This window comes from Benincasa hispida, chromosome 4, assembly GCF_009727055.1.
Source record: "Benincasa hispida cultivar B227 chromosome 4, ASM972705v1, whole genome shotgun sequence".
NCBI classification, from domain to species: Eukaryota; Viridiplantae; Streptophyta; class Magnoliopsida; order Cucurbitales; family Cucurbitaceae; genus Benincasa; species Benincasa hispida.
In genome coordinates, this window is record NC_052352.1 from 19,577,868 (window position 1) to 19,594,082 (window position 16,215).

Below are 16,215 nucleotides of genomic sequence, written 5' to 3' on the forward strand. Positions count from 1 at the left end.
TTTCAAGCTGCCTACATACCCTTCATAATGATAAGAATCAAGTCATAATGTAGTTTAAGAAGAATGTTTTTTTTTTTTTTATGCATGACTGAACTTAAATTTCTTTAAGTTACCTACGTATCCTTTCTAATGGATCAAGTCATAACGTAGTTCGTATAATTTTTTTTTTTTTTTGGGCCGTTCACATTTTAAGCTCATGCGGGCTAGGAGCATCATGCAGTTTAGGCTCTTGCGATGATGAGCTTCTTCATTTAAACTTCAGAAGCTTTTATTTCATCATGGTTTTGATTATCCTCTTCATTTGTAAGATTCGTCAATATGATGAGTTTTGGTTTCACTATTAAGGAACCTTCTGTACTTATGTCAACAGAAAATTTCCTCTTCATGCATGAAGGGACATGATTGTGAATCTTTTCGTCGTTTTTTTTCTTCATGGAATGACGTTGGCTTCAAGATTTTCATCCTTCCTTTACGTTGATCACTCATTGTCTTGAGACGATCAAAAGCAGATGTTGAAGGTCGATCTTTCTTTGATGTGGATATACTTAGCCTTTTGAAGGCTGAAGTTCGAGCAGAAGTAGTCGTTGGACATTGGTCTTCTTCTCCTATCGTGGCCATACTCAATCTTTGAAAGACTGAAGATCGAGCACTTGAAGGCTTAATATGATCGAAGACAGAAGTTCCTTGCTTCATTTCTTCTGAGTCGTTGACTTCTTCAGTAGTCACATGATTGTTGTCGACTTCCACTATGCCAACAGTGTTACATGCAATAACTTCTGATGCTTTCTCTAGATGATTATTGAGAAAGCTTCTTGGGAGAAATTTTACCGAAGTTGCCAGCCATCAGAATTGAGGGAAGTCCTTGTCTTCTTTCTTAGCAGGCTTAGGCTTCTGTGTCATCTTTTTGCCTTTCTTTTTATGAGTATTGTTTCTTCTTCTATAGCTTCGATAGGAACGCGACTCTTTTTGGGTGGAGTTTAGTTATCTTCTCTTTCAATGAGTCACTACTATCCACCCTTCGTTATCATCTTTAACAAGCTCATCTTTCTTCTCGAAATTTGTTGTTCGAATCTCTTGTTGGAATCGAACAACTATAGGCTCGAATTCTCACAACTGGATCGGGCTTTGTCTTTGAGCATGGGACACAGACAGTATTGGAACATTTGAAGTCGCCGCAAGTGTAACGTGATTTGTCTGATCTACTTCATCCAAATCTAGCTCAATCTTCTTTTCACGAGCCAACTTCATAATTCATTCCTTCAGCACGAAGCACCTTTCAACTGGGTGACTAATGACCCGATGATACTTCCAGTAGTTAGGATCATCTATTTTTCCTTCTTGTTCCGGTCGTTGCATTCCGGTAGCTGAATAAGTTGCTTCTCTAGTAGTTGCTCCAACATATCTACCACATCCGAGTCAGGGAATGGATAAATCTTCTCTTGTCGTTCTTTAAGAGTTGGACGACGCTTCTCGCCCTCATTGTACCTTCTTTTAATTTTTTTTTTTATTTTCCTTTGGAGGAAAATTTCAGCGGGATCACATGAACAACCATAGATTCTTTTGTGGCACCCACGATCTTTTCAGTGCCCTTGGCATCATTTTTGTATTTTCTCCCTTCAGAGACTAGAAAATCTTTAATTCCCCTGTTAGCAATGCTCAGCACCATATCATGAGCGCGTGTTGCCAGCTCCTCAAACGTACGAGATTTTATCCCTTGTAGGATGTAGAGAAGCTTTCAGTGTATGCCTTAAGTGCACATCTCCACTGCAGATAATTCAGTAAGTCTATCTTTGCAATCCAGACTTAGAGCTCTCCATCGGTTGATGTAATCGATGACTGTCTCTCCCTTCCACTGTTTGGTGTTTGTCAGCTCCATCATGCTAACAATATGCCTTGTACTGTAGAAGCGATTCAGGAACTCTCTTTCTAGTTGTTTCCAACTGTCAATCACTTCTGACTCCGAATTAGTATACCAATCGAATTTATTTCCTTTCAAGGTACGGACGAACTACTTGACTAGCTGGTCTCCTCTGGTTCCTGCATTTTCACAGGTTTCAATGAAGTGTGCAACATGTTATTTTAGATTGCCCTTTCCATCGAACTGCTAGAACTTTGGAGGTTGATACCAAGCTGGCATTCTCAGGTTGTCGATTCTCTTCGTGTATGGCTTGGAGTACATAAAGTAGGTTTGCAACAGTCCTTCATACTGAGCTCTTATGGAGTTTGTGATCATATCCTAGAGCTGTTAAACTGACAGGGAGGCAACAGAGGTGGATTGTGGTAGCTGACTTTCCTGCAAGACAATCTTTCCTTTGTCATTAGCTTTTGTAGCTTGGGATTGACTTGATTTAGCAGTATCTCGAGCCTGTATCTGATCTCTTAAAGCAGCGATTTCATGATCTCGCTCCTCTACAGCCTTCATTAGAAGGTTTAGCTTTACCTCCATCTCCGCCATGGTCGACTCAGTCCTTACGTCAGTCATCATTACAGACACTACATCAAGATATGATTCTTTCTCTGATAGATCAGTAGCAGAAGTATAGTTGTCGAACAAGGGATTTTTTCTGATGACGATCCCGCCTTTAGAAGATTCCATTAGCTAGTCCCAGATTTCCTCCGTGATGACAGAGCTTATGTAAGTGTTGTTTGCGATGGTAGCTTTGGATGCAACTTTTTTTGGTGCCATTTGTAGATTTGTTAGACTTGGATGACGAGAAAGAGATGAGAGGTAGAGATGTCCCACTGGGCGTGCCAATTTGTTCGCACGAGATTTCAAGAGAAATTTATTTCGTGGAACTTGAACTTTGTGTTTGTATTAATTTTGTGGAAAGTGAGTACAATCTCTAATATATAGTATTTTGATGCTTTCAAAATAAATTATAATCTTCAAGTTGGCTGATCTTATTGAGCGATCGACCGTTGGGCTTATTGATCTTCTTGGGTGATCGGCCTTTGGGCTTGTTGATCTTCTTGGATGATCGGCCTTCGGGCTTGTTGATCTTCTTGGATGATCGTCCTTTGGCTTGTTGATCTTTTGGATGATCGGCCTTTGGGCTTGGTGATCTTCTTGGATGATCGGCCTTTGGGCTTGTTGATCTTCTTGGACGATCGGCCTTTGGACTTGTTGATCTTCTTGGAGGATCGGCCTTTGGGCTTGTTTATCTTCTTAGATGATCGGCCTTCGGGCTTGTTGATTTTCTTGGAGGATTAGTGTTCGTACGAGGCTTCCAAAGAAACTTGTTTCGTGGAGTTGAACTTGAGTTGGTGTTGATGTGGAAGTTGATTTGATGCGATGTGGTTCGATCTCTAATACTTGATCCTCTGATTCTCTCTCAGTTGGGTGAATATGCTTGACTTGAAGAAGAAAATCATCGAGCATTCTTGAAGTGGAAGTCTTGAAAGAATCTTTGTGTCTTCAAGGGTCTTCTGTCTTCTAGGAGTGCAGCTTCAAGAGTCTTGGGAGTCTTCTGCTTGTTGATGAATTCTCTCTGTGCTCTCTGAATGTAGAAAATGCTTATCTTCAAAGAACTTCAGTCTTCAGAATATTTGTATCTTCAAAGGACTTCGGTCTTCAAAATGCTTGCATCTTCAAAAAACTTCAGTCTTCAGAATACTTGTATCTTCGAAGGACTTCAGTCTTCAGGTGTAGTCAAGTTCAAGAGTCAAGGAGTCTTCTAATTGTAGAGAATTTCCTATAAGTTCTCTGAATTATAGAATTGCTGACCCCTCCAAATGAGGAGAGCTTATCTATTTATAGAGTTCACAGGTGGGCTTGGGCTTGGTTGATCCATGGGCCTGGCCTTTGGGCCCTATTAGTTGGACTTTGACCTAAATAATAATATCAAATTATGTCCAATTAATCTTATCTGATTCAACGGTCATGATAAAATCACGTGGCATCATCGAAATTTGTCTTCAACTTCAATTCAGAACATATGTCAACTCCTAATTGAGCTCAAATTTAATGATTTGGAATTTCATCATTAATTTAGTAAATGACGTGACAACTTGTGATTGGTCTAAAATTTCTCATTCAACAGAGTTCATTACATTATTTTGGAAATTAAACAAATCGATAAAAGTAGTTATGTTTAAGAATTAAAAGGATAAAAATCCTAATATTTTAGCTTCAATTTCTGGTAAGATAAGTTCATGAGACAAATATAAAAGATAATTCAAAGATATAACAATAATTTAATAATGAAAAAAGATAACGAAAGTATAATTTTTAAAATCAAATACGTAGATCGAAAATTAGGAGGGGGAAATGATTTACCAGGGTAAAATTAAAAGTAAGATGTAATTTCAAAATCATATTGACGTCATTTTAGTCCAAAATCAACATCTTCTTTGGGCCATTTGTAAATATACTAATGAAGACTCAAAGTATTAATAAACATAAAACAATGTAAACGTAGCAAAAATTAGATCTAATTTTTGGAGTCTCTTAGTGATACTAGTAAGAGTTTAGAAGCGATAGAGACTGTCACTAAAAGATTTTATTATATTTACATTTCTATTAATTTGTTGTAATACACTTTAATTATTATTAGCTCCAAAAGTATTATCAATTGTAATTGTCCCTATGTTTTTTTCTTCAATTTGGTTTTTTCACGTTTTCCATCCGCATTTTTCTTTCTTAAAAAATTCTCTCCATTTCAAAATTTGTTGAAGTTCAGTATATACACAAAGTATAATCCATTGATTTTGTGAACATGGTGCTATTTCCACAAGAAATGTAATCTATTTTATTATGAGGGGATTAATATCTATAAACTTAGGCACTAGAGTGTGAGTAAATTTATCTTAATAGGATTACCGCGTAAATTCATTGGGCTTAAATACTTGTATACAATTTTATGGTTGGAGAATTGGACCGTATGACAAATTTTTGGGTTTGGTTTTGAAAAATGGCAAAACTGACGAATAATAAGATTTATAGCAACTCACATGACATGCATATGGCCGCAAATTTTCAAATTTTTGTGTTTACCCTTGTTTGGTTTGTAGCTTTTATTATCGATGAAACTATAAATACATGGTAAGTGTAGAATCATAAATAATGACGGGTTCTGTAGATAGGATAATTGCTAACTGGGTTCCACTTTCCTTCTAATTGATTCAATTGAAAAAATAATAATAATAATAATCGTCTTCCTGAAAATAACTGTCATTCTTGATTTTCCTCGTCTAGTTAAAATTTCAACGCATATTTCATTATTAATTTAGATTCTATTTAACCATTCTTCGAATTAATCTCACTTGAACTAAATATCTAGATTTTTTTAACAAATTTATATTTTAAATATCCATATATTATCAAATTGCATTTAATTAAAACATATTTTTTCAAACGTTTGAATTATTTTTTATTATTTTATACCTATTCTTAATAAATTATTTGGATATTTTGCATATTTTTTAAGGTTTAAAATGTTTTACATATGTTATTAGATTCAAATGTACATATTTTATATTTAGACACTATTTGTATCTCATTTTATATCATATTATATTCTTATATTATGTTACAATTGTTAACCCTTTGAAATACTTTTTTTTTTTATTATTATTTTACATTTCATTATCTAAAAATCATGTATTTATTGTTGACTCTTATCATATTATAGCTGATTTAGTTAGATAACCCAAATTTGGTATATATTACAGCAGATTTATGTTACCAGATTTAGTTAGATAACCTAAATTTGATAATAATCCTTCTCTCTAACTTCTGAGAAAATTATTATCAAATTTGGGTTATCTAATTCTTTTAAAATTGATTTAACTTTTTGTTATCAAATTTAGTTTTATCTAAATCTATTTTCATTTATTTAAACATATTGTTATCAATTTAAAATGTAATATGAAATTAAATGTATTTCTAGTTTGTCTTTAATGGGCTTTGGAAATTAACTAATATACAATTTCACATACAGTGTAATTGTTAATATATAATTTCACATACAATGTAATTGTAACATGAAATTATGAGATTAACTAATCTACATCTATAATTATAATATGAAGTTATGCGATTTTAATCATTATTTTTTTCGTATTTCCTAATTTAATTTAGATATTCTTCCTGATTTTTATTTCAACAATATCTATTTGAATCTATTTTTTACGATCAAATTTTATTTTATTTTATTGTTTTTATTTGTTTATATGTTTTGTTAGCATATTCATATTTCTTTTTGTTTATATTATTACTATTAATACTTTTTTAAATGTAATCTAGTGATATAACAATAAATCATTGATATATAAACACATTTATATACCTATTTATTATTTTAATAAGATTTGTTCTCCATTATTTCATTTAAAAATAATAATAATCCTCATTTCCAAGTTCCAATATATTTATAATTTTTTTTAGAAAATAAAAAAAAAATCTAAGCACTCTCCTCTTACATATTTATAAATATATATTTTAAAAAAAAAAACATTAATTCCCACCCTTTTCTTTTTCTCTTTCTTATTTCCCATTTCCAATGAGCTTCTAGTCATAACATCTACCCAACATCTCTTTTAAAATTAATGTCAACACACCCTTTTCACCACAGTCGCATCTTGGTTCTTCTTCTTTAGAACTCTTCCATTCTTTCTTTTCTCACCATCACCATCTCTGTTACATTTTGACTTGCACGATTGTCAAGTCTTCTTTTGCTCATCACCAACTGGTTCTCTAAGTAGTCACATGCCACCATTTGTAACCATCGTACTACAGGCACACCATCGTGGTCGTTCATTGCAGAAGCAACAGTCACTTGGTTGTCGGTGAGGACCATATTGGTTGGTTTTTGGATTTTGGAACCCTTTCTAAGATTTTGGCCGGTTGAGAGTGTATTTTTTTTTCTTTTTTCTTTTTTCTTTGGCTTCTAAAATGTTTAGATAGAGTGTATTTGCAGTTTTCAAGTTATTTTTGAAGTATTGTCTATTTGTACTCATTTTGTTAATCTTTGGAGTAGTTTGGTTCTTTACTAATTAGTGTTTTCTATTATTTAAATTCATTTTGCTATTTTTATAATTTCGAAACTTTTTTTCCATTTTTCCAAATGAAACTTTAAAATTTGTTATTTATCTTGTCATCCCTTTATGGTGTTATATGTTATTCATATGAGAGAGTATACACTAATATTGATTTATGTTTCGTAGGGGTATTCACGATTCGATTCGGTTCAATTTCGTTTGGGGTTCAAATCGAACTAAACCCAAATTTTAAAAGGTATATTTTCTGAAACCGAACCAAAATGCATGTTCGATTTGGTTTCATAGTTTCTTTTTTTCTTTTTTAGTTTTTTATGTTTTTTCATATTTTCTAAATTATATATATATATATATTGCTTTTTAGTAAATTTACTTAAAAAAAGAGGTTCGATTGCATTTCAAATTGGTTTTTAGATTTGAAACCGAACCAAACTACATTAATTCGGTTCGGTTTTAGTAATTTTAATGATCATCCCCACTGTTTCGTGTGACATAGGAAAAAGGCCCAATAAATTGCCCAAATACAATCGTTTTTGGACGTCACTCAATATGGCACGTAATAGGCCCAACCCAACAGAAATGTGGCCTCTGAAATTTATCACATGGCATGCCCCTAAATTTCACTAATTACATGTCGATATCATTAAACATTGTCCCACAATATGTATTTACTTTGATTTTACTTTTCAAAAAACTATATATAACTATGTATGTATTATGATTATACGATAAATGGAGATATAAGATCGAACCAGTGACGGTGACTATTTTAAAATTTGAATTAACACTCCTTTAATATTGTATTAACTAAAAACAATAAAATAATTTAATGGGCTATTTCCCTCCTTAATCCAATATCATGGTATGTGGAATGTAAACCTTTCCATATTCTTTGTATCAAACCAAACAAATAATTTACCTCTATCTTCAACATATCTCTTATGTTCATACTAGCAACTTTTTTTTAACAATACAAGGAAGGAAATCAAACATTTAATATCGAGGTTGACAATTCATTCTTGATGCTAATAAGCTATATGTCTTTTGGTCATACCAGTGAAAACTATATATATAGTTTTTGTATTGTATATATAATTAATTTTGCTAGGTCCAATTTTACCTATAATATATATTTATATAGCTATAGAATAGAAAATGAGAGTATTATGAATGGGTGTGTGTATATATATATATAGTAAGAGTAAATGAAAGGGAAGGATGAAAGTAATAATAATAGGAAAATTATAAGATGAGGAAAGACAAAATGAGAGGAGGGGAAGGATATAAAGTTTGTGTGCTTTGAGGTTGGTAAGGAAATAGGGGAAATGAAATGATTTTTAAAATTTTGTGAAAACAAAATGATGAGGTGAAAGGAATATTGTACTGTTTAGCTATCTATCCATTATGGCGTGGAGCCCCACCATCTTTTTAATTCTTCAAATTCATAATCATTATTTTTCTGTCTCTTCATCTATTCATCATTTCATTTCATGAATTTAAAACTCATAACTTTTTCTCAAACCTGGGATCTCTGCAACTCGCCACATCATGCTCTTCTCTCTATACATATATACTACACATAATCAACTCATGTAATAATTAACAATGTAATACAAATATTTTGATCTACTAACATTACAAGATCATATATAATGTAATTTTATCAGCACTTGTTCCTTATCTGAAAAGGTAGTGTGAAGGTTTGACTTGCAACTGTGAAGCTGCAGCTGAAGGTATGTGTCTAGCTTTTGTTTTTGTTTTTAATTTTTTTGGGAGGATGAAAAGGAGAAAAAGAAAATCCAAAAGATTGTAGATTTGATTGTGGGCACATCAGTGTCATAATTGTTTCAAACCCAAAATTATGGCTATGAGTATTATGCAGTGTTCGATTCAATGATGAAGAATATTCTACAACTTAAAAGGGTCATAAATCTCATCATTTTATCTCCATGAATATATATATCGCTATCTTTTTTTATACGTATGAGTTATCTTTATGTATTATTTACTGAGAGAATATAGACTAAAATGGATGATTTAGGTTGGTTTTGTTGCTTAGAAAAGTGATTTGATTTTTTTTAAAAAAGAAAAAAGAAAACAACCCAAAAGCCTACTTTCTTGGAAACTTGTAGAGAAATTAAATAAACTATTGGGAGTAGGGTGGAATATGAAATGTTAAATTGAGCTAAAAAAAGAATATATATGTAAATAATGTTAATGAAAAAGTAAAGGAAAAGAAAATGAGAGGGACATGACAGTTGTTTTAAGATCCAAAATCCAATTGGTATATTAATTGTAGAGTAGAGTGGAGCCAACAAGAAGCTAAGGTCTTTTGTTTGGCTGTGGAGTCTAAAGGAAGACAGTCAAACTTTTGGAACAATAACAATTATTGCTCCCCTTCTTGCAATCTTGTCTGCTAGTTCTTCTCTTCCTCTTCTCATCACCATTAATGATTTATCAAATTCAATCTTTCAATGAGAAATTCAAAAAAAAAAAACTTATATTATATATTTGCAATTAGGGGTTGTTGTGTGTATTTTATTGTTCACATACTTCAAACCTAATAATTTTGTAAACACCAAATCTCAAAACAAATAGATTTTTTCTCATTTTGAGCTCAATAATTGCGGTTGGTGTTTGGAATAGTTTTTGTTTTGCATAGATATGGCTACTACATTTCTCTTTATTTAAAACTTCATCGTTTTGCTTTTTTTCATTAAAATGAGCTCAAAATTACATCTTTAAATAATGAAAAATACTAGATACATCCTAAACCATTTAACTGTCAATCACAAGTGGTCATGTAACGAATATTTATGTTTTTTAAAATATATTCCTTAATATCTTTTTTTTTCCTTTGTGATCATTTGAATGGATGTAAGGAATTCGACGCACATAAATATTACTCTTAAATAATTAGCTTTTTATCAACTTGCTCGCCCATTGTTGTCTCTTTTTTTCGTATTCATTTTATTTAAATTTTATAAAGATTGAAAATTTGAACCTTAAAAAATATAATATTTTAACTAATAATATTATACTCAAGTTGGTTGTTTGTTGATCTATTTAAATAGGAATTTTCTAATGGCTTGGTGATGTATCTTATTTTAAATAAGTTAATTTATAGATTGATTGATATGTTAGGTTTCATATTCTCCAATTTTCTTCTATTGATTGAACAATTGATGAATCCATATAACTAGAGATAGGTTTGCTTGTTAGAACACAAAATCTTAAACCTATTTAAATATAATTATGATTAGGATAATTATTTTAAATGATAAATATATCTAAATATGACAAAACGAAAGTGATAAATATCTCTACCATTGATAGATTGTGACATTTTGTTGTATTGGTAAATAAATGGCTCATTTTTCCATATTTGAAAAACTCATATGATTTAACACAATATAAACTTGAAAAAAAAAAAAACTATTTTCAAAATTAGTGTTCTCTATTTTTCATAACAAAACTATTTTTTCTAGTAATAATGGTTTTTCTAGCTGATTAAATTAAAGTAATAAAGTTTGTTAGCATGGAAAGTACTACATTTGTAAATTAACTTTGTGAGTAATTGGCATATATATATATACATTTTTTAAGTGAAGGGAAAGCAAAGAAAAAGAAAATTACTTTTGGAGGACACTCCAAAACTATCTCAAGACAACTAGTTTAATAGATTCTAAATCTGAATCGAAACATATGGACATTTTCGTGTGTAATTAAACGAATCTCCAATTAATTATAATTCATAGGGAATGATGAGGTAAATAAATCATAAGATTATCGAAAGATCTCAGGTTGGATTTTAGGAATCAAAGAATCTCTCATCTCATATTCACACCTTTCATATATCTTTTTTAGACGTCCCAAAAAAAGATTAAATCTTTGAAGAAAGTCAGTAGTAGTACGTAATTACCAATTTCATGAAATTAAAATGGAACAGATGAGAAAGGAACCAACGCTATATGCTTCTTTTACATGGAAAATTGTTGGATCACCTTAAGGCCAAAATGGGAAGATATTCTTAACAAATTAGAAATTACATTCATAAAAAGAACACAGATTAAATTAAAGCTATGTCAGCTAAAAACGGCTTCCTCTTGAATAGAGAGTAGGATTTGATTCACAGCTGCAGCAATTTCATCCACCGTATTCAACTGACATCCTTCTTCAACCTAAACACAAACAAAAACAGAAAATTAAAAACAACCCATCTTTCAAAATCCAAAAAAGTTTCAATCTTTACTTAAAAATTACCTTAATGCTTAGAGAATAAAGAACCATTTGATCTGAAGTGGTAACGTTGAGATGAAGAATAGTAAGTCTCAAGCTTTGAAATCCAGCCACCATTTTAAGGAGCTGTCTTGGGCGTTTTTGGGACAGTATTTTAAGGTTGGCATGGCTGTCGACCATAGTGACTTCAATGTCCCCGGCGGGCCATTGGGTGTGAGCGATGGACGAGTCATGGGGCGAGTTGTTGTTTTTGGACTGAGTTGTGGCACGAGTTGAGTATTGAGGGAAGGAAAAGAAGTCGGCAAAAGGGGAGGTACCAGTTTGTTCTTTATGGACTTTAATGAATTGCAGTTGTTGTTCTAATTCCTTGACAAAGTTAATGGCACCACCAATAATGGAAGCTTGGTCTCCCTGTTATAATAGGTTAATAATTAGACTTCAAATTTATGAGCATTGCATGTGGCTATAATACAACAACACAAACCCAATTATTATATAACATGCAACCAATTGTTATGTCGTGAAATTGAAGTAATTGAACAGTTTCCTCCAATCTAAAAAGTTGAAAAAAAAAAAAATAATACTCTGTTTTTTTTTTTTAGAGATCAGAGACTTTTGGGCGGTACCTTTTGTCATTATCATTATATCTCTCTCTCCTTTTTTTTTTTTTTTTTTCCTTTTGTTTTTTTTATGAGAAAAGAAGGAAACTGACCCTTTGAACGTAAGAAGATGGCATTAATGATCGGAGAACGGNAAGATGGCATTAATGATCGGAGAACGGAAAGATACTCATTCATTTGCTTCCGGCGATCTCTCTCTCCTTTTTTTTTTTTTTTTTTTCCTTTTGTTTTTTTTATGAGAAAAGAAGGAAACTGACCCTTTGAACGTAAGAAGATGGCATTAATGATCGGAGAACGGAAAGATACTCATTCATTTGCTTCCGGCGATTACGTTCCACGGCGATATGAGTCATCCTCTGGTTTTCAATTTCTTCTTTGTTTTTCGTGCTACGGGTCCGCCGCCGTTTTCTTCTTCCGGTGGTTGGCAGTGGTGGTGGTGGTTCTACTTCCACTGGCGGGTAGAGAGCTCCTCCGGAGAGTGGTTGATTGATTGAACATTCCTCCGGTGAAGCCTCCCAACTAGTAGCCAATTTTTGGTCCTCTGTTTGGTTTTGAATGACTCCTAGGAAGGCTTTTTGTTCTTCTAATTGGAAGCCATAATCGTAACTACCCCAAGGACCTCCTCCTCCGTAAGAACAGAAATCCCTGCAAACATAACTAAATGTATCTTGTGGGTAAACCACAGTTTCCAATGCCATCATCAACGATCACTCTGTTTTTCAACTTCTCGATCATAAAAAGAGAGACGGATTTGAGAGAGAAAAGAAGAGAAATTTGGGGGGTTGTTTTTGTTTGTTTGGTTGAGAGAGACCCAAATTTGAAAGGAAGAAGGAGACGAAGAGGGGAAATATTTATATAAAAGCAAAATTGAAGACAAACCCAAAAGACCTCCCAACAACCAAGCTTAGCTTTTCCTTTTTTCTTTTTTCTTTTTTTTCCCAGCTCATGGAGAAAAAAGAAAAGGGTAAGGGCTTTTTAAAGAAAAAAAAGAATTGATTAAAAGAAAAGCATTACAAGAGAACAAACTGCACGTGAGATTGCAATGTGTGTATCAGTACTCACACAGCAGCAAGACAGTGAAAGAGAAAGAGAAAGAGTAAGAGAGAGAGGAATCTGGTGTTGCTACAAATAGAAAACTGTGTTGGGGTCCGGGTTGGGTTTACTTGGTTATTTTAAAAGGGAGGAACCTCTTAAAAGGCAAACTTTACGGTTTAGATTACATAACTTAGGTCCACATTTAATTAAAACCAATTTATAAGTCAAAACCAATATGGTTCAATTGGCTATCATCTTCCTGACTCACTCTTTAAAATCCAATTTTTAAGATTCAATCTTAAAAAATACAAATACACCTCACAATATTTATAAGATATATAAATTACGTCTTTTACTACTTATTGGATTTGAAATAATAACTTTTTTTGTTTAATAAAATCGAGATACGCTTATATTATTTTCTCTTATACATTCAACCTTTCTAATCACTCACATAAAATTCATATACTTTTGTGTCCATTTACCATCTTACTATTTTACTTTTTTTGTTCTATATTAAAATTTAAATATTATTTTTTTAAAGTATGTTTAGTTTAAAGTGTTTAATTTTGAAAATAAGCCATTTTATAAAAAAGAATCATGATGAGAAGGTTGAATGTTTATCAATCCTAGCTCTTGTAGCTTATTCTTAATGTTTGGCAACTCTTCAAAATAGTTTTTAAAATATTTTCAAAGTGTATCTTAAACAATTTTTATCAAAAGTATTTTAAAAACATTTTTTTTTTCTTTAGTCGATCCAAACAAAGTCTTAGTATAGGATGATTTTCCTTTGTATTTTTAAGGAAAAATATAATTCTATGTCCTTAAATTTGGGAAGTTTTATTACTTTATACTCTCAACTATAATTATATCAAGTTTAAAATTTAAATGTCCTTAATTGTAACAATTTACACTCTCCTTCAAATCTCATTTAAAAATCATTGTTTGAGATTTACAATTGTATTAATTAGACTCATAAATTATCATAAGTGAATCTATTAGACTTTTTATTATGATTATATTTGAAAATCGTTTATTGATTAATTTTTAAAAGTATATACACTTCAAATGTCGGATTAACCAAATTGACGATTTAAAAAAAAAAAATACAAATGAGGAGTCTAAATTGATTTACTTGTGAAAGTTAAAGCTTTTGATTTATAAAATTATAAGTGAAACACGATGTTTATTCAAGTGGAAATGTAAGACCTAATTTGATACTACTACAAGAGATATGACTTTTAGTGACGAAAGTTAGCGATGGTTTTTAAATCATCTCAAGTTTAGCGACGAAATTTAATTTTCATCTCTAATGTTGCAACGAAACTGCCATAAGTCGCATATTGGCAACTAGTTAAGTTTTTGTGACATTCGCTTGTGACGAAAAATTTATTTCGTCCCAATTATTTGCAACAAAATGTTGATTCGTCACATTTTTCAAAGACAAAACTACCAAACATGGCAAATAGTGACAAAAAGAGACGAAAAGACACAAACATCCCAAGCTCAATTAAATAGGCGCGATAATGGCGCGCATTTTAAAGCTTAGGGACGAGTTGGGCTTTGTCATAGGCCTTTTCTTCACCCCCACTTTTACTAATCCAGGGTTTTGTCATTTCACAATTTTTTCAAGTTGCTAGGACGGAGAGAAAGCGTTGTTCAAGCCTTGGAGGGAGAGTTTTATTCGTGAGCATTAGTCATTTGTAGAAGGGAGAGCACTGGTGTTCACTACAAGACATCTGACTTCTCCCGACGTCACATTTCATCAGAAAAGTGTAGAAAATTCATCGGGAGGGCCTCTCCAATGAATAAACGGTCCTCGAAAGTTTGGTTGGGAGAAACCCATCGGGAGAGGATCTCCCAACGCACTTTAAAACGGCGTCGGGAGTGGGAACTCCCGACACCATACATGTGCGTCGGGAGTTCCCCCATAACCCACGACGTCGTTTTAAAGTGCGTTGTGAGATCCTATATGCATGGGGAGTATTAAAATTTAATATATCGTTTGTTATGTTTAAAAAATTTGATCTAAAAACCTGTAAAACATATTAAACCAAATAAAGATTCATATAACTAAAAAACGAAAATGAAATCCATATTATAACAAATAAATAAGAAAATTACAATATCCAAACGAAGTCGATACTAGAATTTCATAAATATTCATATCACAAATACATAAAAGAAATAAAATCAAAACAATATCTAAAACACATTTCGAACACAGCATCTTCAATAATTGTCCCATCTCATCTCCGAATAGTATTCTACAATAAAACAAAAACCTTGAAATGTTATATCGATAAACATCCACAACACGTTCAAACTTCAATACGAGTGGTAATGAAACTCTACCCACCCCACACGACAAACATGTAACCTCCCGAACATCAAAAACACAAAAAAGCCTCAAGAATGAACTTCGTAAACATTCATAAATACACAAGATAGCCAAGTTCAAGGACAAGACGGGTGTAATGAAACTCTACTCACCCCCCACGACAAACATAGAACCTCCCGAACACACAAAACGAGTAAACAATGACCAACACACATAAAACTCAAATTCGTCCCCAAAATGGTTTATCTCAACCCCCTCCCCCCACCACAATACATTAAACTTCATAAACATTCATAAATACACAAAATAGCCAAGTTCAAGGACAAGACGAGTGTAATGAAACTCTACCCACCCCCCACGACAAACATGGAACCTCCCGAACATCAAAAACACACAAAACGAGTAAACAATGACCAACACATATAAAACTCAAATTCGTCCCCAAAATGGTTTATCTCAATCCTCCCCCTTCCCCCACTACAACATATTAAACTTCGTAAACATTCATAAATACACAAAATAGCCAAGTTCAAGGACAAGACGGGTGTAATGAAACTCTACCCACCCCGCACCACAAACATGGAACCTCCTAAACATTAAAAACACACAAAACGAGTAAACAATGACTAACACACATAAAACTCAAATTTGTCCCCAAAATGGTTTATTTTTCCATAAATGATATTTTTTTCTCTTATCCCGAAAGACAAGTTATCTTCTTTGCATATTGGACATGCTTGATAACCTTTTGTACTCCATCCAGATAAGTCACCGTACGCAAGGAAGTCATTAATCATCCATAATAAGGTAGCATATAGTTGAAAAAACTCACCAACAACAGAATCATAAGTTCGCACACCAATTGTCCACAACACTTTCAACTCTTCAATCAACGGTTGCAAGTAAACATCAATTTTCTTTCCAGAAGATTTTAGACCAAGTATGAGCAAAGACATGAAGAAGTTTGTTTCCTTCATGCATTTC

General features: G+C 32.4%; 1 protein-coding gene across 1 annotated transcript; it reads right to left on the reverse strand.

Annotated features, from left to right (window-relative positions):
• Positions 1-10,904: 10,904 nt before the first annotated feature.
• LOC120075121 (transcription factor bHLH96) lies at positions 10,905-12,956 on the reverse strand. Its single transcript, XM_039028296.1, has 3 exons — positions 12,113-12,956; positions 11,260-11,646; positions 10,905-11,177 (listed from the first exon to the last, which is right to left on the reverse strand). The coding sequence occupies exons 1-3, from the start codon at positions 12,554-12,556 to the stop codon at positions 11,082-11,084; spliced, it is 927 nt and encodes a 308-aa protein (XP_038884224.1). The 5' UTR covers positions 12,557-12,956; the 3' UTR covers positions 10,905-11,081.
• Between the last annotated feature and the right edge of the window lie 3,259 nt (positions 12,957-16,215).

Bases quoted from the DNA above. Each gene is read 5' to 3' on its own strand.
- LOC120075121 (XM_039028296.1), bottom strand. From the start codon at position 12,556: ATGATGGCATTGGAAACTGTGGTTTACCCACAAGATACATTTAGTTAT. The intron at 11,647-12,112 runs GTCAGTTTCCTT...CTATTATAACAG, and splicing joins CATCTTCTTACGTTCAAAGG to GGAGACCAAGCTTCCATTAT. The intron at 11,178-11,259 runs GTAATTTTTAAG...GTTTGTGTTTAG, and splicing joins TTTATTCTCTAAGCATTAAG to GTTGAAGAAGGATGTCAGTT.